Source organism: Onychostoma macrolepis, chromosome 15 (genome assembly GCF_012432095.1).
Source record: "Onychostoma macrolepis isolate SWU-2019 chromosome 15, ASM1243209v1, whole genome shotgun sequence".
NCBI lineage: Eukaryota > Metazoa > Chordata > Actinopteri > Cypriniformes > Cyprinidae > Onychostoma > Onychostoma macrolepis.
The window spans coordinates 27,725,669-27,745,751 of NC_081169.1; the positions used below are offsets into that span (position 1 = coordinate 27,725,669).

The 20,083-nt window shown below is 36.4% G+C and overlaps 2 protein-coding genes across 6 annotated transcripts in view; both read left to right on the forward strand.

Moving 5' to 3' along the window:
* slc8a2b (solute carrier family 8 member 2b) overlaps positions 1 to 5,771 on the forward strand; it is a 100,310-nt gene extending 94,539 nt beyond the window's left edge. For all 3 annotated transcript variants that reach the window (XM_058745259.1, XM_058745262.1, XM_058745260.1), the window contains one exon: positions 62 to 5,771. In XM_058745259.1, the coding sequence (XP_058601242.1) occupies positions 62 to 438 (377 nt within the window). In that variant the 3' untranslated portion in view covers positions 439 to 5,771. The remainder of the gene's footprint in view (positions 1 to 61) is intronic.
* Positions 5,772 to 6,672: 901 nt separating this feature from the next.
* Positions 6,673 to 20,083, forward strand: part of acsl3a (acyl-CoA synthetase long chain family member 3a) — a 46,305-nt gene continuing 32,894 nt past the window's right edge. The window contains exons 1-3 of one of the 3 annotated variants that reach the window (XM_058799808.1): positions 6,673 to 6,907; positions 13,442 to 13,915; positions 17,290 to 17,467. In XM_058799808.1, the coding sequence (XP_058655791.1) occupies positions 13,559 to 13,915; positions 17,290 to 17,467 (535 nt within the window). In that variant the 5' untranslated portion in view covers positions 6,673 to 6,907; positions 13,442 to 13,558. Of the gene's footprint in view, positions 6,908 to 13,407; positions 13,916 to 17,289; positions 17,468 to 20,083 lie in introns of all 3 variants that reach the window. The other 2 variants (XM_058799807.1, XM_058799806.1) reach the window with 2 other exon arrangements.

Below are 20,083 nucleotides of genomic sequence, written 5' to 3' on the forward strand. Positions count from 1 at the left end.
ATATATAAACGTCTACCACCAAAGTCTATATTTTATCATGCCCTTTATCTCCTTCTTTCAGACACATTTGCCAGTAAAGTCGCCGCTACTCAGGATCAGTATGCAGACGCCTCCGTGGGAAACGTCACGGGCAGCAACGCGGTCAACGTGTTTCTGGGCATCGGTGTGGCCTGGTCCGTGGCGGCCGTGTACTGGGCCATCCAGGGCAAGCGCTTTTACGTGGATCCCGGCTCGCTGGCCTTCTCCGTCACCCTCTTCACTGTTTTTGCCTTCATCTGCATGGGGGTGCTGCTGTTCCGGCGCCGGCCGTCTATCGGCGGAGAGCTGGGCGGCCCTCGGGTCTCACGCCTGCTCACTACGCTCCTCTTTCTGGGTCTGTGGTTCCTCTACATCCTCTTCTCCAGCCTTGAGGCCTACTGCCATATCGAGGGCTTCTGAACGGGGAGAAAACACTTGTTACGACACACACTTATATCTACAAACAGGCTTGATAAACTACATACATCAACACAAGTTTGCACACACACTTACAAAACACTTATGAATCGCTGAATGCACTAATGCAAATCATTCAACTTAGATGAGGCCTGGAAGAGGATCTGAGGTGAAAGAGAAAAAGAGATGGATGATGCTGGAGAGAGACGAAAGATGAGGAGTTTATGAAAAAGGAGGCAAAGCATGTAGCAAAAGAGGGCAAAGATGATGTTAAGGTGATGCTTTAAATGATGTAAAGCGATGCTGTAAAATAGTCACACTTCTATCTTGTCGTCTCTCAAGCTCAAAGGCAGAACTGACGACTTTTGTCTCGCACTGCAGACGTTGTCACGTAACAGGTCTTTTTATGGTTCAAGGGCACAATAAGTCTGAGTAAAGATAAAAGGTGTCTTCAGAACTGTAGTGACGGCATTTTAGATGCTAATAGAAATGTACCAGCAATCGGGCTGCTTAACAGATCAGCAGTTTCGCTTGCAAGGTGCAGCATTCTGTACTAAAGCAATCATTTATGATTGTTGCTTGTACATCACGACTGCAGAGTTCTTGAGTAAAAGCACTGAAAGCTGTGTCACATAGACTTCAAGCATGTAAAATTACATTAGACCCTGTAATGAATATGCGCAGCAGGATATGATGTCATGTTCTAGGGCTTGTGATTTTAATAAATAATAAATAATAATGCAGTCTAGTGTGACTGCACCTAACTTCGAAATGGTTTCATATAAACCCAAGCAAGCCATTTCGCTAATGTTGCCAATTTTTCACCTGCTTGATGTTGGAACTCAAAGTTAATAGTAATGCGAAGGGAATGCTGAATAATGAAATATTTGTTTCACAAAAATATTGTCCGTACATATGTCAAATGAATACAATTTATCAGTGAACATGACACACTGAGCAATCCAAGACTTTCAGTTGTGTCCTGAAATGACAAAAATCTCTTGCATTTTAGTGTTATGTAGGGTTAATAATTATACTAAATGTAAACATCTAGTACAAAATAATATAAAAAATGTATATTATATAATATATAATATTATATAATTAAAAAAAGATATATTATACTCAAAAAAAAATTGAAAATATGAAATAATGGCCAGTTTATCAACCTTGTTGGTACGTAAATCTGCCACTGATGTCTATACTTTCTCATAGTCTCCCTTTTTCAGACACAATTGTGCCCTACAATAAAAAAAAATGTACAAAAAAATTTTTTTTTTACGATCACAGCAAAATAGTGGCAAAAATAGTCTGGCTTAAAGGGATAGTTCACCCAAATGAAATTTGTCATCATTTACTCACCCTCAAGTTGCTCCAAACCTGTATGATATTTTGAAGTACAGTATGTTGGTAGCCATTGACTTCCATAGTATAAGATAGTATTTGTTTCCATAATATGGAAGTCATTAGCTACCAGCAAAATATCTTCATTTGTCTTCAACAAAAGAAAGAAATTGATAAGGTTTGGAATAACTGGAGGCTGAGTAAATAAATGATGACAGAATTTTCATTTTTGGGTGAAATATCCCTTTAAGACTAGAAGAAAGAAGCAGTAGCTAATGGACAGAAGATCAATTGAAGATGGAATTAGAAAGTTATCTATTAGAAAAGTTATCAGAGACTCAATATTCCGCTAGATTAACCTTCATCCTCTGATCGGGTCATTTTGACCCGAAATGGCTTTATTTTTTTTTAACAATTGAGTGTTCAGCTGAGTCACCTTATATTTATTTTTACATGAATATCTATACTACACCTCAACAGTCCCTCTAATTCAACGAACAAAGCATCTTATAACATCACAATGACTGGGATCTTCTAAAACGGAACACTGGACGTCATAATGATTTGAATCTTCAGTTCAGTTGTTACATTCATTCTGCACTTTCGCTGCCTAGAGACAATGGAGATCCTCTTTTAGAAGCGTCAATGTAAAAATTCCACCGGAAAACACTCGCCGTCATCTCCATATCTCCAACGGTCAAGCCACTGGGATGTACGCAAAACATAGTAGTGTACAGAGTATGCTGATAAAAGACATCTCCGTCGATGCTTGCAGTGGCTGAATGGGTACCGTCAAAGTAACTCTTAATACAAGTTTATTAGAAGAGCAAATGATTTAGGTGTCAACTTTACTACGGTGCAAAACTGAAGTGTGTTAACGTTCATTCAATGCATCCAATGACTTTACAAGTTCTCATAACGAAACGCTAAAGTCAAAATGTCACTGTACAGTTTCTCTCTGCATTGTGTAAACCTGTCTGGGGCGTCTTGATCTAGAACAATTAAGAGCTGCGCAGTGATTGGTTCTTTATAAACTCATTAGCTGGTTAGTCCACTCATTATGTGTGGAGCTGAAAGCTGATTGGTCCCTGACAGATTCACAATAAAAATGTTGTTTACTCGTAGAGCACTCAGGATTGTGTGTATATGTACGTTAAGGGGATTCCAAGCGTTTTTATGTCGCCAGCTCATCTGTCCGGTCCGTAGATGTTTGTGTAAAGCTGTGTGGTGTGTGGTGTGTGTACTGTGTTCTCCTGCTATACTTCTGGGCTGGACTTTTGTCTGTGGTCTAGTCAATCGAAATGCATGATGGAGTACATATTGGCAGATCTATAACGGCATGCTTTGACTCTGAAGACATGCATGAATTTGAAGTTTACAGTGTTTGTTACTAAAAGGGACAACAATGATGGCTGCCTACGTCAGATCTCTTTTAGAATATTTTGGTGAGAGATCAATACTTAAAGGAATTGTTCACCCAAAAATGAACATATTGAGAAAATGTGCTCACCCTCAGGCCATCCAAGATGTAGATGAGGCTGTTTCTTCATCAGATTTGGAGAAATGTAGCATTCCATCACTTGCTCAGCAATGGATCCTCTGCAGTGATTGGGTGCCGTCAGAATGAGAGTCCGAACAGCTGATAAAAACATCACAATAATCCATCAGTTAAGCAATGGTGAAAACAATGGATTTGTTTCTTACAAACACTCACTGAAGTGGTGTGGATTCTGACGGCACCCATTCACTGCAGAGGGTTCATTGGTGAGCAAGTGATGTGATGCTACATTACTCCAAATCTGTTCTCATGAACAAACAAATTAATCTATGTATTAGATGACCTGAGTAAATACTCAGCAAATATTCATTTTTGGGTGAACTGTTCCTTTAATTAACAACATTTAATTTATTTAAGAGCAGATCAAGATGTCTTCTTTTCAAGAATGTCTTGTGGTTAAAAAAAAAAAAAAAAAAAAAATGGCACCATTGATCTGTATTTTCTCATGCTTTGCCTCACATATTTTTCACATTGAACAATGTTCACACCTTTGTTTACAGTTCAGCAGAGAGAACTATGCTCTCTGACATAGATGTTGTGCTAATGATAAAGCATAAAATCTTGTTTTATACATGCTCAACATCAGCATCAACTTAAACTGGCTTAAACAGACTGTTAATCACTAGGTAGAAGACTCATCAATAGAAAATTGGAGGAAATGTTTCTTGTCTTAAACAGAGATTTTCATATTTGATATCTGAAACCCTGAAGTACGGGGTCAATCCTAGATTAGCAGAAACCTAAATCTGTTTTGTTCCCAATTATTGCCTTAAGAGACTTATCAATTATTTAATATTTAACTAATAACATTTCATAATTGTATCTGTATTGTGTTACATGTTAGTGTATTTATGTTTTCTCTGAGTACAACAGAAACCAAATTGATTGAGACAAAGTGTGCAATATGCGAACCTACCCTGAGCGACCGGCGTCGCAGTAAACCCATCAGTGATACTTGGTGCCTATCCCGACCCCGTCACTTGCTTCAAGGTTTTCTTTAGTGCATGTAGGCTTTTTCTTCTTAACGCTACAAAGAGAAAGTGCAATAAATCTGACAAATGACAAGAAGAGTCATAGAGATTTTCTGAAAGTTGATGTTTAGTTTTATCATCGCTGATCTTATGTTTCTTTGGCATCAAGTCTGGAGAATCTGTAGAAATCACACATTGCCCTGAATGTCAGATGTTTACTCTTTTTACGACTCTGTTAATGTCGAAAGCTTTGTAAAACTTTTTGGAATACGACTTTGTGACATTTTCAGTAGGTGATTTTTCTATTTCCAAGTGTACTCAAATTGATAGGAGCCTCAGTAGTTATTGATGTAATAGTTTTTGATAACTATTTCCAAGATGTTTAGATATTCTCAGTTGGGTTGCATCGTATGTTGTTGATAATTCAGACTCCACTTGCAGTGTTTATTAATGCAGCGAATTCATCTCTATGCTGCATCCTCAAATCTATCTATCTATCTATCTATAATTTGTTTTTCTAATGAATTACAAGTAATATGTCTCTGTAAAACAGTATCTTGTGCACTGGGCCAAAGGCTATTTTTATTTATTAATTTATTTCCATTTAAGGAATTTAACTCATGAGTGAAATACACTGTAGTTGTGACTGTCTCGTCTGTTGACCGTGTGGAGGGCATGTTCATTGAGTAAAAGGCCATCTTGGCTTTTTCCAACACACATCTTCATGTGTTCTGGTGATGATGTTGCATTTCTGATGTCCGCCAGCGGCTGGACTGTGTTCATTACTGTAAATGTGAAGTTGTATATGTGCCTACAAAATGCATGAAGTACCTGTTTGTACGCATGAGCTGTTATCAGTGTCAAAGTTTACATTTAAATCCCATCATTCGTTTCTTATTTTGCATTTTTTTTATTTTACTCGCAGGTATTTTTTTTTCACCCAACTCATTAGAGATATTATAGAAACATTTTAGAATAGAAGTGGGGAAGACAACCCATTGACAAACAGTTTGTTACATCTTAATTTCTGCCTAGAGAAATGTGAAAAAGAGTTACTAATTTCCATGTTATGAATCTCTGTCTTGTTGTCCTCACAGTTTTGTATGTTGTCTGTCTTGCTCCCTGCCTCGTTTTTGTGCACTTCTATCTGTGGTCATTCTCTTCTGCCTGTTAAATTACTTTAATAATGACTGAAAATGTCAGTAATGATGTGACATTAATATATAAAATACTGTAATAATTCACTAGAAAGTAATATTTAAGGTTTTTGTTTGTTTTTTGTTGTTTTTGTTCATTTTTTTATGGAAGTAGCATAAAAAGTCAAGACAAAACTAAAGGCGGAGGAGATTTGTTTTGAAGAACATGGCATGATGTGTACTGTGTCCCAAGAAGAAGAAAAAAAAAATGTAGCTGTTAGAGCTCAAGCAGACCTTATTGAATATAGTTTATTTATTTTAAACATTTCCTGTCCTCGAGTGGTTTTTATTAACACACACACACACACACACGATGCATCAAAAAAGTGTTTGATCTCTGTATGTATACAATGCTGTAGGCCTATGACTGTTCATTTGCACCAATCATGCAAATAGAAGCCAGACAAAAGTACAGTAAAAATGTCCATGTATAGTGATCACAAAAATCAAGTTCAGAGAGCTGTGTCTTGGTAAAATAGGTAAGTTGTTGTAGTTCAATTATCAATGTTCAACCCTAACAGTTTGTCATTACAGTGAGCTTTCCTTATTCATCAAAAATCATAAAAATTGAGAAACTCGCTGACGTTCACCATTAAAACTAAGAGGGTTTTATCTCAGAAATGGCACCTTGAATTGTAATATTAAAATGACCCACATCATAACTGCCCTCCTCAGTCTTTTTCTATTTCACTATTCTCTCTTTAAAAACTGAAAATTAAGTTACCTTAGTACTCTTTACCTAAGTACACTTTCTTTGTATACAGTATTAACTTTACTGCCTTAGTTCTAAAGCCTGATGCTTTGAATAGTAAAAAAGAAAAGGTGTATGATTGAAATTTAATTTTCCTTGGAGCAAGGGTCCATCCGAGCCATATAGCCGTACACAGGACACTTTCTTTGGCCCTAATCTGTAGCCTTATTCTGAAATTAAGAGTTAGGACTGCAGAGTTGGTAAATATGAACATGCTTTTTGTTCTTTCACATCTAATCCGCAAAATGAACCCACAAAAAAAGTTAAAAGTTTTGGCGCTGAGTAAAAAGGCGGCTTTGGACGCGCGCTCGAGTTTAGAACTGAAACCTCTGGCGTCATAAGCACCACTACGAACCGACCGGGAGTGACCCCGAGTCACTGGCCCCGTGACATCACGCACCGGACCCCGGCACGCGCCACCGCGGAGAGTCCAATCACAGCTCGCGCTCCACACCCACGAGCGCGCGCGACGAACCGCTACACATCCGCTCCGGGGGCGCGCGCCGTGTGTCAGTGGTGTTCAGTCAGCTTGGCTTCACAGGTGCGCAGGTGCGCCGCGTTTAAAGGTACCAGTTTCTGTCGTCGGGAACGAACTCCAACCGCCATAAAACGTCAAAGAAGAAGAGGAAGAAGAAGTCGGGAACGAGCTGAGGTTAGTGTGTGTTTTGTTTGATGACTTTAAAATAGGTCGATGTTTAAATGAAATTCTGTCAGTAGTTTTGGTGGCGCAAATGGTTGTGGGTCTTGTCTCAGAACCTTCAAGCACAGTTAGCGAACTGTTATTTATCCAAAAGACGTTTAAAACGGACCCAAAAATGTTTTATTGATATATTTCTTATGTGTAAACCTATAATGATAAATAATTATGGTAAAGTACACACGTTTGTTTATGTAACTTTACCGTCCGATACTGATCATAACTGAAATCGCTCGAGCGGCGAACTGTTGCTATGGTTACATCTCAAGTAAACGCGATTTATTTTCGAGCTCGTCTAACGTTGTACTTTTGCAGATTCTGAAGTGTTTTAAAAGTACTTAAAATGGAAAAATACATAACTTTAAAAACCTTTTCAGTTTGCTTTGTGGGGTTCCAGATTCATTTAATGAAATACAGTATTCAATTCTGATCAAAACAGACTAAATCTATTAGACCAGGCTTTTATTTTGTAGATTGCTTTTAAAGTTTTACTAAACACAATGATGATCTCTGTAATGTCCTTAAAGAGGGAATATCTTTAAGAGACACTTGAGAGAAGCTCATTCCTTGGTGAGAGTGAGGGAGTCTGGGATACTGCTGTAATAAGGAATCAAATTATGATTAGGAATGGCACACAGAGGCGCTTTTGTGCAGGATGTGTCCTGTTGGACTTCTGGGTGGGAGAGGAAGAGGTCATGAGATCAGGCTGTGGCAGGTATTTAGTGTCTGTAAACACCAAGCTTACATAATTATTTTGCCTTTGCATTAACAAGCCTATTGAGTTGCTTAAGCTTTACTGCATTCTTAGTGGTTGAGCTTGCATATTTTAGTTTTCAGTGCTGAATGCATGAAATGGTGTTTGGTCCGATCCTTTTCTGCAAGTTTCTTCTCTTGTTCTCTCTCTCATTCTCATGCACGTCCTCCCAGCCTACGCAGATGGTTTGCTGACACCTCCAGCTCTAATGTTTTAATGAATGAACCGTTGCTATAACAACCATGCCAGTCAGTTCTCAATCGCTCAATTTATGATTGTGTTTTGTGTTTGTGTAATGGCATAAACTAGGGGTTGCGTGATGAGTGAATGACATGAAAACGGTCTTGCTCATATTTTGACCCAAAAGCTAAAGGAAAAAACACTTTGCATTAAAAATTACACTTAATTTTATTAACTTAAAGGAATAGTTCACCCAAAAATTTTAATTTGCTGAATATTTACTCAGGCCATCCGAGACGTAGATGAGTTTTTGTCATCAACTGAAAAGATTTGGAGAAATGTAACATTCCGTCACTTGCTCACCACTGATAAAAACATCACACCACAAGTAATCCACACCACTCCAGTAAGCAAAAAGCTGTATGGTTGTAAGAAACAAATTAAGGCATTTTAACTTTAAACCTTCACTTCTGGTGAAAATATGTGTCCATAATCCATAATAATGCTTCTTCCAATCTTCAGTTGTCCTCTTAAACAGTGCTTGATCTGTGTATATTTCTTTCCTGATTCAGAAGTTAAAAATGTCGTAATGATGGATTTGTTTCTTACAAACAAGCAGCATTGGCTGATGGATTGGAGTGGTGTGGATTACTTGTGAATTATTGTGATGTTTTTATCAGCTGTTTGGACTCTCATTGTGACAGCACCCATTCACTGCAGAGGATCCATTGGTGAGCAAGTGATGTAATGTTACATTTCTCCAAATCTGATGAAGAAACAAACTCATATACGTCTTGGATGGCCTGGGGGTGAGTAGGCTACATTTTCAGCCAAGTTTTATTTTTGCACAAAAATTCCTTTAAGAATTGACAAAAAAAAAAAGTGTGACATGATTTGAACACTACTACCACTAAGAATTTCAACAAATAAGTTTTTATTATGCTCATAATGCACCTTTCACTGAAATTCAATTAAATTAATTCTCATTACAGTAATGCAAAAAAAATTATTTAACAAATATTGTGTTCTGTCAGGAGTGGGCTTTATTTTCTTTATGCAAAATACAATTTCTACACCCGCTTACTGCAGATAACACACGCAACCGTAGATGCTCATATAGGGCACAAAGACACACAGTAAAGCAGACACATGCTCAGTGTTACTTACAGAACATGACATAATGGCAACACTCCCTCTCCCTCTCTCTCTGTTTCTCTCACTCTCACTCAACCCCTTCTATCCTATATGAGTGTTGGTGGTGTCAAACAAAGATTCTTTCATTGGAAAGAGGAAGTAAATCTCGCCTTTCTCCACATTCCCTCTAATGAATGGCAGTGATTTCAAATTTATCATCATAAATACCGAACGTGTTGTTTCAGACCCACGGCGTTCAGCTTATGTTGTTGTGCAATGCTCTTAGATGCTGCATTATGTTTCCCTGTTAGTTAAGAGCATTCAGACTTGAGGTTGAATAACTCTGGCTTTATTTCCACTGATAAGACAGCTGTGACTCACTCAGTGCTCGGAAAAAGACGGGTGGGGTGATGTATGAGAAAAGAACGAGACTGAGAAAGAGACGGGCTGAAAATTGGTTCAGGGCGTCAAGATTTTGTCATCATTTACCCACCTTCATTTTATTCCAATCCCATGTTATTTTCTTTTTTCTGTGGAAAACATAAGTAGGTCTTAAAGGGATAGTTCACCCAAAAATGAAAATTCTGTCATCATTTACTCACCCTCAAGTAGTTCCAAACCTGTATGAATATCTTTGTTCTGCTGAACACAAAAGAAGACGTTCTGAAGAATGTGGGAAACAGAGCAGTTCTGGGGCTCCATTGACTTCCATAGTATTTTCTTTTCCTACTATGGAAGTCAATGGTGCCCCAAAACAGCCTGGTTACAAACTTTCTTCAAAATATCTTCCTTTATGTTCGGCAGAACAAAGAAATTCATACAGGTTTGGAACTACTTTACTCAGGTTTGGGTGAGTAAATGATGACAGAATTTTCATTTTTGGGTGAACTATCCCGTTAAGCGGTAAGAAGCTTTTGCTTTTTGAACAAGGAAAGTGGAGAGACAAGTGCCAAAAAAAAAAAAAAAAAAAACACCATAAAGCTGAAGATCCAGTGGCATATAATGTCAAGTATGGCATGGCATAAAGCACCATTTTTTTAATTGAATGTAAGTGCAAATGAGATTACAGACTTATCAGTAATTAACAGCTTAAATTATAGTCTTTTCTTACACAAAGTGTATTCACTATTGTATAGTGGACGTTCATCGTATGGAAATCAGAAGCTCAGACATTCATCTCAGAAAAAAAATAAAAATAATAATAGCTATGAATGACATGTAGGTGAGTAAATGCTAAGAATACTTTCATTTTTAAACTTTAAATTCTGGGTAACCGAGCAAAGAGTTAGACCGCAGAGAAGGATCTTGGGTTGTCATGCATTTGCCGACATTCATTGCGTTATTCATGAGTTCCTTGAGAATATATGAGAGGGATATTTGTGGCTTGAAAAGACGAACTTCCTTGGCCTTACAGACACTGATGAGTGTGAATAATAAATGACATCTGCAGGAATAGCTTCTGCAGGTCTTATTCAGTAGGCGTTGTGTGTGTGAATGTATGCATGATATCTTTGAAATGATTTCTGAATATTTTATCTACTGCGAATTTACAAACCCTAGTGATCCTTTGACTGTAATGCTCATATTGTTTCTGTGTTTTTTTAGTCTACTGCCTTGACAATGCCTATGATGTCACACACAGTCAACTTTTATGATCATATAAGTTATATCTTATTGCATCTTTTTTAGGAATTGAGAATGTGAATTGTGATGTCACTACACTCTAAAAAATGCTGGGTTAAATACAACCCAGCGCTGGGTAAAATATGGACAAACCCAGTGATTGGGTTGTTTAGACCCAGTGGTTGGGTTACTGCCCAGAAGGTTGGGTTAAACCCAAACCAGGTTAAAAACAACCCAGCATGTGTTCGGTCCAATATTTACCCAGCTCTGGGTTGTATTTAACCCAGCATTTTTTAGAGTGTAGAGTCACTTAAAAACACCTAAAACACCTTTAAATTTATATTTCTAATGTGATGGTGCTTGTAGTCTAGTCATAGCCATGACTGTTCTAAAAAGTGCTGTGGATGGTTGGTTGGTTGGTTGTGTCACAGTATGGGCAGAAAATAGCCATGCAATGTTTTGATCCCTTCTGTTACTAGACTGATGTTGCAATGTCAGATTACAATATAGATGATCCACCTGCCATTCAAACATGTCAATCATATTATTAGAATGAATGATTAATTTAGGGACCTGGATGTCTTCAGGACCACGGACAGCTCTAACCTGTGACACAAACCCACATCATCCCCACACTTCCCCAAACACACCACAACACAATATTATGGTTACCAACATTTTGGTCGCTCATTTTTTGTTATATCAACCTCAAATTTGGAGCACGGCTTGTTTTGACTTTGATTTTCCACCTTAATAAATGGATCATAAGACCATAAATATCATCTAGTACTATAAAATCCTCTATAAAAACAAAATATTAAATGGAAAAGCAGGTCCTACTTTATTTTAAGGTCCAATTCTCAATATTAACCAACTATTAACTGTAACTTTTTTTTGACAATAAACTCCTAATTTGCTTGGTAATAGTTTGGAAGGTAGTAGGGTTGCACGATACACCGGTACTACGGTAGTATCGCGATACTAAAGCTTAAAAATACCCGCGGTGCCATCGCATTTTTTAAACGGTAGTATCGTCCATACGGTACCGTAAGATATGTTGTATGCACGGCAAGAACACTGTTTAAAACGTTCATTTGAACATGCATGCCAGCAGAAACATTACAAGTTGATTGCCAATTGTCTTTCTGCTGTGCTTTGTGTATAATGTTACGCGTTATATGGTGCTGAGTGTTTCCCAATGCTTCAGTTCAGTTTGCAATGGGAAGTCGCACTTGCACGTCGTTGTTCATGCTGCAGTTTATCAGAAGAAAGGGTCTGATTCAGACCATCTTATGTCATTTAAAAAAAACAGCAGCTCAAGCATCACTTATTCAACATCATAATATCTTACAAGAAAGTATTCTCACAGTTCAATTAATTTGACCACTTCTAGAACATGTGTAATAGTTCGTTTCTGGAAGCATCTTTGCGATCACGAATGCAAATCCATTCATCAGCATAGCGGCTTTGCACTTGGTTCTTATCAATCATTATGTATATTTTGTTTATTCATTTATAATGTTATGTTTTAATATACATACTGCTAACTCGGAAATTTCAAGATACAAGAACAAAAAAATGCTCCTGACAGTTCGGCAATACGACACGAGCAAGAGTGCTGTTTTTGTTTCGTTTGTGTTCGAATCCAAATCCGCGTTGATTTGGGCGAATCACTGATCCACTGAGCCATTCATAAAAACAGTCATTTGATTCGCTCCTGAAGGATTCAGCCGTTTTGAAAGAATCGTTTGAATGACTCAGTGATTCAATCACGAACTTCTGCCACCTGCTGGCCGTTTTTAAGTTTCCCATCTAAAAGTAGGCATATTACATTATTTTCCAACATATTTCTATATTCAGAATTTAGTATTTAAAACACTAATCTCATAACATTATTTATGCAATTATGTATAAATGCCACATCTAAATGTCACTCCATGCTGCTTCTGTGCAGTGCTAAGGTGAGTTTTGTTTAGATCATTTCATGGATAACAATAGCCAGTCATTCATTCACATTAAGTATTCAGAGAATAATATTGTCTGTTTTCACTTACATCTATCTATTTATTTATTTTGTAGAATTGAATTTTAAATTAACACAATACTGCATGGTATCGTGATACTTCAGCTGGCATAGTATCGTAAGACATTTTTATAGTATCGTGACAACCCTAGAAGGTAGTTGTTAAGTTTAGATATGAGGTTACTGGAGAATTAAGGGATCTAAAATATGCTTTATAAGTACTAAAAACAGCCTAGTAAGTACTAAAAAATAACATGCTAGTAATATAGAGAGAATTGGTCCTTAATGTAAAGTGCTATCAAAAAACATAATCAAACTAAAATATAGTACATTAATTTAAAAAAGAAGGGGAAAAAAGCAAAAAAAGAAAGAAAGAAAGAACTTGGCGAATAGCTCAAATTAAAAATCTGTGTGTTTAATTTTATTTCAGTTTAAGGAATGGAAATGTTGTTTTATGGTTTTATTTTTAGTTAATGATAAAAAACCTCACCGGCATTCATAAAAACACTTGCACATGCTTGGTTTGATGTCACCTTTCACCCACTTTTGGATTTATTCTGAAATCTTGGCTGAGAATCAGACGTTACACACTGATATTTGTACAACTTTCTAATCTGTCTCTCCTCTCATGGCTCCATGTTTCTTTGTTGAGGTAGACTGGGTCAAAAGGGTCCACATTGTGAAACTTCAATCTTTACTGGAATGTTCTGATGCTGTTTGGTGTTGGTTTGTGTTTCACAGCTTTGAAGATTGACTGCTTGCATTTCTTGTTTAGAAACAAGAGACTTCACTGACCCACCGGAGAGGAAGCTGCAGGACAACCTTGGAGAAAGTGACATTGTTTATCATCCCCTCGCTCTTCGTATGTGTCTTTCTGTTTCACTGAGTCAGAATGAGGCTGAAGCAGGATGTGAGTCCAGTAGTGGTCATCATATTCAGGCTGGTGGTTTGGCTGTACTCTCTCATCTCTTACCTGCCGTACCTGTTGCTGAGATTGTCTGACTCGCAGTCGTTCTCCGAGTGCTCACGGAGGGTGAAGGCCCATTCTGTGAGCGGACACCCTTCGGGACCATACCGGGACGTCGGAGCGCTGAGGACGCTGGCCACATGCCTACAGCCCGGGGTGAACACACTCGACCGAGTGTTTGAATCGTCCGTATGCCGCTTTCCACACTTCGACTGCCTGGGAACCAGAGATCTGCTGAGTGAGGAAGATGAAACTCAGGAGGATGGAAGAGTCTTCAAGAAGGTGCGTATCATCTGTAAGTCTCTATAAGCCCTTCAAAACTCTCTCAGATGTGTTAAAGAGCAGCACTTTTGTAATTTCTTTTCCCCTGATGTCCACTTATATTGTTAGTTAAAGCTTTTCAGTCATTGAAAACTTGATCAATTTAGATGCAAAAATACCTTTCTAAAATCATTTAGAAACAACTAGACAAAATTAAATGTGCACTATGCTACATTTGGGCATATTATAATAAATAAATACAACTGGACAAAAGTTTGGAATAAGTTTTTTTTTATTTGTTTTTTTAAAAAGTTTCTTCTGCTCACCAAGGCTGCATTTATTTGATCAAAAGTACAGTGAAAACAGTAATATTGTCAAATATTATTACAATTTAAATTAACTGTTTTTTTTTAGTTGAATATATTTTAAGACATAATTTATTCCTGTGATTCAAAATTGAATTTCCTTCAGTGTCTCATAGGGATGTTCACTGTTAACTGTTTTTAACTGTTATTAACTGTTAACCGACAAGATTATTTTAAATTAGAACTAAAATTAAATTAGAAAGAATAAGTGTCTGTGACCCGTTAAAAATACTAACATTTGTTTTCCGGGGATTCATTTTACATGCGCAAAAAGCAGCAAACAACCCTAACCTTTTACTATTCCGATTATCTTCATGACTAAAAGGAGTAGTTGCTTCCACTGTTAGAAAAAAAAAAATCAAGTGATATCTCCAGCGCCGCACACAGTTTAGCATTCTACCTTGACAATGCAGCCTGTTCATTATCATTATAAAAAAACAATCAGTCAAACATATGGGAAAAAATAAAAAACACTGCTCAGTTTAAATATGTAGTAAAATCTGTGCCGTTAAGCGTTATCACCATACCGCCATGAAGTTAAGCAAAACATTTTGTTTTACGTGGATATTGGAACGCGAGTGAAGTAGGCCTAGGCTAAAAGGTAAATAATATTTTGGCATTCAAATACATCGCGAATACGGAAACATTTGATTTTGTGTCGAACGAGAGACCCAACATTGGTTTCAGTTTCGTTTTAGCCTTAATTAGTTTTGGTTTGTCGCTATAGCTTCTTACATTTTTAATTCTTGTTCTTTTATACTGTTAATTGAAAGGATTTGTTGTGGAGTGAGGGGAACTAAAATAGCATAGCTGTGTTTACAGTGTTTATTATAATATTTGTAATTCGCGTCAGCCTATTTCTGAATTAAATAATAAAATGCGACTTATAGGTGACTTATGTTTTTTTTTTTTCTCTCTCTAAAAAACTTTTTTTTTTTTTATACGCGTAGCTTATTTTAACCATGCATTAAACCTTTTAAAATATCTTGATAAATTACTGAAAAAATAAATAAATAAATAAGTGACTTTAAACCGTTTAACTGATTGTATTAATCGGTCAAAATTCTTATCGGTCGGTTAGCGGTTAAAATGAACATCCCTAGTGTCTCATGATCCTTCAGAAATCATCCTAATATGCTGATGTGCTGCCCAATTATCAATTAGCAATCTTTTGAAAAATTATAAATGTCTTTACTGTCACTTTTGGTTAATTTAAGGCATCCAAATAAATGCAACATTGGTGAGCATAAGAAAATTCTTGCAAAAGCATGAAAAGATCTTAATTATTCCAAACCTTTGGCTGGTAGTGTGTATTTAAATATCAAACAATTTATGAGAAACATATATTCAAATAATGCAATTACAATGAACACATATTTAAATATTGGACAAATCATAATAAAAGGTTAAATTGCTAATACCATAAATGTGATTTTGAATGACTTGTATTTGCAGTTTAGTTTTAAAAAATGTTCTGAGTGGACTAGTTTTGTTCTGCATTTTTGTGGGAATTTGTCTACGTAATACATCAAACTCAAAAGGGCATAGAAAATCCTGTTTTCCATGTCATGACCCTTTAAATCAGCTGGTCTGTAACAAACTGACCTACAGCATGTGAATGATCTCTCAGTTCTGATGGTAATCCTATTGTCCGGCGCTGGAGCAGCTCATATAGTGATAATATTCTGCTGTGACGCTGCTGTTACTCAACTAAAGCTGCCAAACATGTGCCGCTGCTGCTGTTGTGCAACATGAGAAGGGCTTGATTATGCATCCCATACAATTGCTGGGTGTTTGTTTCTGCTTGCTGTGTTGATTTTGTGCTAACATTGGTTAAGAGAGTGCTGTATTCTTACACTATCCTGGTTCTACTGTGTTTGAATACACAAATCTGACTTCTCTGCATAAATCTGCACAATTTTATTTTTATCTTGAAGGCACAATTTTACAACTTTTTTTTTTTAATTTAAGGGACTGCTTTTATGTCTGTACCTTTAAGATTATTGTATGTAAATGACTGGATAAACTTTGCATGTAAAAATAACAATATCCTTGCAAATTTTCTGAATACTGAACAGAGAGTGATGTGTGTATGTATGTATATATATATATATATATATATATATATATATATATATATATATATATATATATATATATATATATATATATATATATATATATATATATATATATATATATATATATATATACTGAATATAAAGGCCTATAAATGTTGGTATATGCTTAAAATGGGCTGTCGAGGAGTTAAAATTCAAGTTTATTTATCTAGTGCACAATGAGTCAATGACAGACAGCAATACAATACAAGAGATAAAAATAAATAGAAAAATAATAGTGTTAAAAATAATACTTTACATTTATAAAATTTAAAGTATGTCCACATAATACATTAATCTTTTCATATCAAATAAAAGATTTTATATTATATGTATAAAATAGCAAACTGTACAAATATTTTATTTTATATGCAGGAGAGAATAATAAGTAATAGTATTAAAATAGTAATATTATTATCTTCAGTAATAATAATAATATTAATACTTTGCATTTGTTAAATTATTTCTACGTGGTATATTAATCTTTCTCATTTCATATAAAAAATATTTTTCTTGTTATTTTGAGAAGAGGAACTATCCAATATTCAGCAACTTCACCCAGATTTTTAATTGTAAAGGTCAGTATAATTGTATAATTTTCATAATTGTATATTTAAAAAAAAAAAAAAAAAAAACTTGGCTGAAGTTATATGTGAAAGAAAAGAAAAAGTTAAAAATGTAAATAAAATGGTTCAGAAATGTAGAAAATGATTCCTGTAAGTTCTCCATGAATTGTGACTATATAATGAACCAATAGGAGGAGCTGTTGATCTATAAAATTGTAAAGTCTCATCCAATGAAAGGAAAAAAGTTGATAGAAAGCACTGAACAGGTGAGCGATGGTCTCTTTTCCTTGAAGAGCAGCTTAACAGAAAACAAACCATTTCACACCCTTTGTGTTTCTCTGTAGGTGATTTTGGGACAGTATCGCTGGATGTCGTATGATCAGGTGTATAAAGAAGTGAGAGCTTTCGGCAGCGGGCTGGCTGCTCTAGGACAGAAACCTCTGAAAAACATCGCCATCTTCTGCGAGACAAAAGCGGAGTGGATAATAGCAGCGCAGGCCTGTTTCATGTACAACTTCCCATGTGAGTCACACACACATACACAAAACATGAGGGTCAGTTAATGACAACATTTTAATTTTTGGGTGAACTATCCCTTTAAAGCCTCTTAGGACAACCTAGCAACCAAAATTACACCCCAATATAGTGAAAGCGAGTTGGCATTTTCTACAGAAAATTTTAATATTTCTAAGCTTCATTCATAAATGAGAGATTTACAGGCCCGTATAAAATGCAACATGGAAGGGAGAAGATCTGTGACACTGCTGTTATTGAACAGACACACATGCACAGGGAAAATCTCTCACCCTCATGCTTGTGCAAGACTTGATTCAGATTGACCAGATTTGTTCCATATTTGTGTTTATGACACACAGGGCTAATACAGAGGTTTGTGTGTGTGTGTGTTATGTATGAAGGTCAGATTGTCCTCATTGCACTTCTGTTATATAAACGTGCCCCCCCCCCCACCTCCTCCTCTCTCCTCGTCTTTTTTTTCACTAATCCTCTTCTGAAGTGTCTGATAGCGACGTGATTTTTCTCCGCTCAGGGGCCTCCCTGAACACACACACACACTCGGGCAAGTCTCACAAAACCTGTCAAAAACAAGCCTGGGTCACATTTCACCCCGGAGTCAAAAGAATATTAGCATAAAGAAAATAAAAGTCTTTTTTAGGGCTCCTATGCGCAATATCAATATGTGACCCTGGAGCACAAAACCAGTCATAAGCAGCACGGGTATATTTGTAGCCATAGCCAAAAATACAATGTATGGATCAAAATTATCGTTTTTTCTTTTATGCCAAAAATCATTAGGATATTAAATAAAGATCGTGTTCCATGAAGATATTTTGTAAAAAAAAAAATAATAATAATTGACACTTATGACTGGTTTTATGGTCCAGGGTCACACATTACAGTAGAAAATGTTTTGTCCATTTTCCTAAATGATACCGCAGATCTTAAATGTGTGTACAGTGTGTGTATATATATATATATATATATATATATATATATATATATATATATATACCAAACACCAATGACTTGTACATACACTATATGGACAAACGTATTGGGACACCCCTTCTTTAGAACAGAAAAAGGCACTTCCAAAACTGTGGCAACAAAGATGGAAACATAATTCATGTATTTAAAAATTGTATTTCCATCTCTGTTGCAACAGTTTTGGAAGTGTCTAAAATGACTGTACTGTAAGTCATTGGTGTTTGGTAAAGAGTATACTTTTATTGGTAAACTCAATACTTTTGGCAATATAGTGTGTGTTTGTGTGTTTGTGTGTTTGTGTGTTTGTGTGTGTGTGTGTGTGTTTGTGAAAAAGTGTTGGCCCCCTTCCTGATTTTTAATTTTTTTGCATGTTTGTCACACTTTAATGTTTCAGATCATCAAACAAATTTAAATATTAATCAAAGATAACACAAGTAAACAATATGCAGTTTTTAAATGAAGTTTTTTATTATGAAGGGAAAACGAAATCCAAACCCACATGGCCCTGTGTGAAAAAGTGCTTGCCCCCTAAACCTAATAACTGGTTGTGCCACCCTTTGTAGCAACAACTGCAATCAAGCGTTTGCGATAACTGGCAATGAGTCTTTCACATCGCTGTGGAGGAATTTTGACCCACTCATCTTTGCAGAATTGTTTTAATTCAGCCACATTGGAGGGTTTTCGAACATGAATGGACTGTTTAAGGTCATGCCACAGCATTTCAATTGGATTTAAGTCCAGACTTTGATTTGGCCACTCCAAAACCTTAATTTTGTTTTTCTTGAGACATTCAGAGGTGGACTTGCTGCTGCGTTTGGAATCATTGTCTTGCCGCAGAACCCAAGTGCACTTGAGCTTGAGGTCACAAACCGATGGCCGGACATTCTCCTTCAAGATTTTCTGATAGAGTGCAGAATTCATGGTTCCATCAATTATGGCAAGTCATCCAGGTTCTGAAGCTGCAAAGCAGCCTCAGACCATCACACTACCACCACCATGTTTGACTGTTGGTATGATGTTCTTTTTATGAAATGCTGTGTTGGTTTTACGCCAGATGTAATGGGATACACACCTTTCAAAAAGTTCAACTTTTGTCGCATCTGTCCACAGAATATTTGCCCAAAAGTCTTGGGGATAATCAAGATATTTTTTGGCAAATGTGAGATGAGCCTTTGTGTTCTTTTTGGTCAGCAATGGCTGTTGCCTTGGAACTCTCCCATGGATGCTGTTTTTGCCCAGTCTCTTTCTTATTGTTGAATCATGAACACTGACCTTAATTGGACTGTGATTAATCATGATTAATCACAAATTTAAAATACTAGGATTGTTTTGAAAAAGAAATGCATGACAAACTAGTTTAAGGAAACCGAACCTTTCACACTTCCGCCAGGTATGAGACATAATCCTTATTATTCTTTTATCATTATTCTTTTGTTTTTATTCAGCCTTTATACTGGCAATAAAACGTTTACCAAGCCACATCGCTTCAAAGTATTTCTAAATAAATACAACAAAACATTTTCTTGCGACCTTACGTGAAGTATTATGACAAAATGCGTTATGAAGAAGAATTGGACCTGTTCTGCAGCTGCATTAGAGCTAATATTAGCATCATGCTTCATAAGACAATTT